Source organism: Stegastes partitus, unplaced genomic scaffold, assembly GCF_000690725.1.
Source record: "Stegastes partitus isolate 25-593 unplaced genomic scaffold, Stegastes_partitus-1.0.2 Scaffold387, whole genome shotgun sequence".
NCBI lineage: Eukaryota > Metazoa > Chordata > Actinopteri > Pomacentridae > Stegastes > Stegastes partitus.
The window spans coordinates 460979-463926 of NW_007578118.1; the positions used below are offsets into that span (position 1 = coordinate 460979).

Consider the following 2948-nt stretch of genomic DNA (forward strand, 5'->3'; position numbering starts at 1 on the left):
GGGAGGAAGCCGGAGAACCCGGAGAGAACCCACGCTGCACGGGGAGAACATGGAGACTCCACACAGAAAGATCCCGGGTGTCCTTACCGAACCGGTGACCGTCTAGCTGCGAGGCGACGGTGCTAACCATCGCGCCTACGCTCACATTTTACGCGTAATTCATTTACAAAAAAAAAAAAAGACCAAAAACACATAATAAACAAATGTAAAGATGAATTTTACTGCAATAATATCGTAGTGAGTTATAATTAAATCTGATGTCCTGGCAGCCCTTTCCATCAAGAATGTTCTTTTAAAAAATCAATGTTAACTTTTTTTTAACTGGTTAATGAATGAATGCACTCTGGGGAATTTGTAGGATGAAGTAATTGCGTTTCTTTCCAGCAGTGACTTGTGAAGTTGCCCTCTGAGAATGCGTGATACCCCTGCTTACGGCACCATGTCAGACATGGATATGAACTCGATTCTTTCTCTATCTTGACACGTGCAGGTCAGAGAATTTGAACCAAAAAAATGATGAGGAATTTTAAACAAAGTCATATTTTCAGGTCTTTCGGCGAGAAAACGCTGAAGAGCTGACAGCAGGCAGATATGGAAAGAAACGTAGAGAATAGGAAGGAGAGACAGTCAAGGACGAAGTGCAGAGAGAAGAGATGAGGACCTGACAAAGGAGTCTGTTTACCTGGAAATAATAGTTTTACACAGGGACACTGCTGTCAAACAGAACCCCGTCCAAACCTCTTTCCTCCGCTTTGCCACCACATGTAGGAGTTTCTAGATACGTCACTGATGTATACTGAGGTAGTTCAAATAAAAAATAAGCTGTTAAAAGTCAATGGATCGTGTAGGGACGCAGGTGAAACATCGACTGATGAGAAATAAACAGAAGCACACGATCAGCTACTAACCAGGTTTGCACGATGACGTCAGTCCATTGTTCCACCTCAGTCATCAAACTAATATCACAATGATCCAGTTTTGTACTGATATTCAGGCTCTCCTGAGCATTAATCCTACTAACTGTTTGTGTAGAACCAGAATGACGTTGACATTTTTAATGTCTTGACAAGAATCGGAGGGATTCCCATTAAGTTNTTATTATTTAAGCTATCATTGTTTTCAATTTTGGATTAATCGTCTCGTCTATAAAACATCGGAAAATAGTGAAAAATGTCGTTTACAATTTCCAACAAGTTCAACTTGAAAAGTCCAAGTTGTTGCAGATTATTTTTCTGCCGATGAAAGAATTTTCTTGCACAAAGCCCAGATTTTGTAATCAAAAAAACAGTGACACTGGAAAAGTAAAACTTATTTGATTGATATTAATCTTCAATATTTATCATCACTTGTTGTGATTTATCATTAAAGCTTCATATAACGTTTGGAGCATGAAAACTACAACTGTGAACTGCAGTAAAGCATAAATTTGACCTGTCTGAACTTTATCTAGTGACCACTTTGACTTCTAAATGCTTGCATTGAATGGAAGCATTTCCTTTTTTTGGTCATGAGTACAGTGATCTTCTTAAAACTTTCAGATTACCAGTATGTTCTGTCTTGTTTGTGGCTAAAGCTTCAATAAAACTCACAACCAGTACTGATATCCTTCACTGTTTCCGTCTTCTTTCCACCTTAGAACCATACATGACAACGACGTGCTGCACAGTATCGACGCGTTCGCGTTTGCTGGCCTCCCTCGGCTCACTTCCATGTGAGTATGCACATGTCTACACGCCGCTGCATATAGCATGTTTTATCAGACGTGCTCGTGTGTTTAGTCTTTGCAATGGAACAGGAAGAGCTGCAAAACTCTGAGATCACCCAAATAGTTGCTTGGCAGGGCAGCGGAGACAAAATGTTCCGAAGAATAAGTGTGAATGAAGGCTTGACACCTTTGTGTTTTTAAAAAAATCTATTCCTGTCTTTTCTCTCAGCTTAATATCCCAGAATGTGGCTTTGGAGCGTATCGGAGCTTTTGCCTTCTCAGACCTCCCTGAACTCTGTGAGATGTGAGTAGAACTGGCAGGATAATGGCAGCGGTGGAAGCCTGTAATTGCAGCTCGAGTCATTTATATTAATGAACACATGACTGGATGTGTTTCTTTCAGAATGATAACAAATTCAAAGCACCTGAGTTTCATCGACCCAGATGCCTTCAGGAACATCGTGACGCTGCAGTATTTGTGAGTACTCAGCCGGGTTGCACCGAGGATGAACGCTTTTCTCTTCGGTTTGTGTTTTTCCAAAGTGATTGTGAGTTCAAAATAGGTCGCGGGTGACAGGCCTACTTCTGATGGCCCACACATGATTCTTTAATTAGCTTGGATCCCCTGGAACAGAAATCAAATGTCATTCCAAGGATAGGGAAAACATACTTTGTTTTTCACATTTCTAATTATATTACATTTTACTTGTTACAAAAATTGTTCATATCTTGTTGGTGCAGTTTAAATGTAACCGTCTGTGAGGCCAGCGCGTCGCTAAAACCTCCCGCTATCACGCTCAGGTTTGTCCCAATTTGTGAAAACTGGGACACGTAAATGCAGCAGTCTGTGTTGAAAATACATTTATTTTCGAGCTATTGAACTCGTTAACAAGGGCACCTTAGTACAAGGAAATAAGAAAAGAAGGTTTTTATGAGCTCAGTTTGTTTAAGTTATCACTCTTGAAGGTTTAACACAAAGCAGAGGAGGATCTACGGGGGAATGGAGCCGGCTCGTCTCTCCAACTGATGAACAAAAGAGTTTCTATGAAGAGAGGAGCTACACAGAGGAAGTAGAAACAGCAGCTGGAGAGAGTGAACTTTGTCGACCTAAATTCGCCAACGTTTACTTGTTTGATGTTACAACAGAGAGCAGTGGAAGAAAATATAACTTACATGTACCGTGTTGCAGTGTACCAGCATTCACGCTAACTATGATCTACAAGAAACTGATTTTATGTTAATA

The 2948-nt window shown here is 40.5% G+C and overlaps 1 protein-coding gene across 1 annotated transcript in view; it reads left to right on the forward strand.

Annotated features, from left to right (window-relative positions):
- fshr (follicle stimulating hormone receptor) overlaps positions 1-2948 on the forward strand; it is a 22203-nt gene that overhangs the window by 4920 nt on the left and 14335 nt on the right. The window contains exons 3-5 of the mRNA XM_008285128.1: positions 1637-1711; positions 1935-2009; positions 2109-2183. Of these exons, the coding sequence (XP_008283350.1) occupies positions 1637-1711; positions 1935-2009; positions 2109-2183 (225 nt within the window). The remainder of the gene's footprint in view (positions 1-1636; positions 1712-1934; positions 2010-2108; positions 2184-2948) is intronic.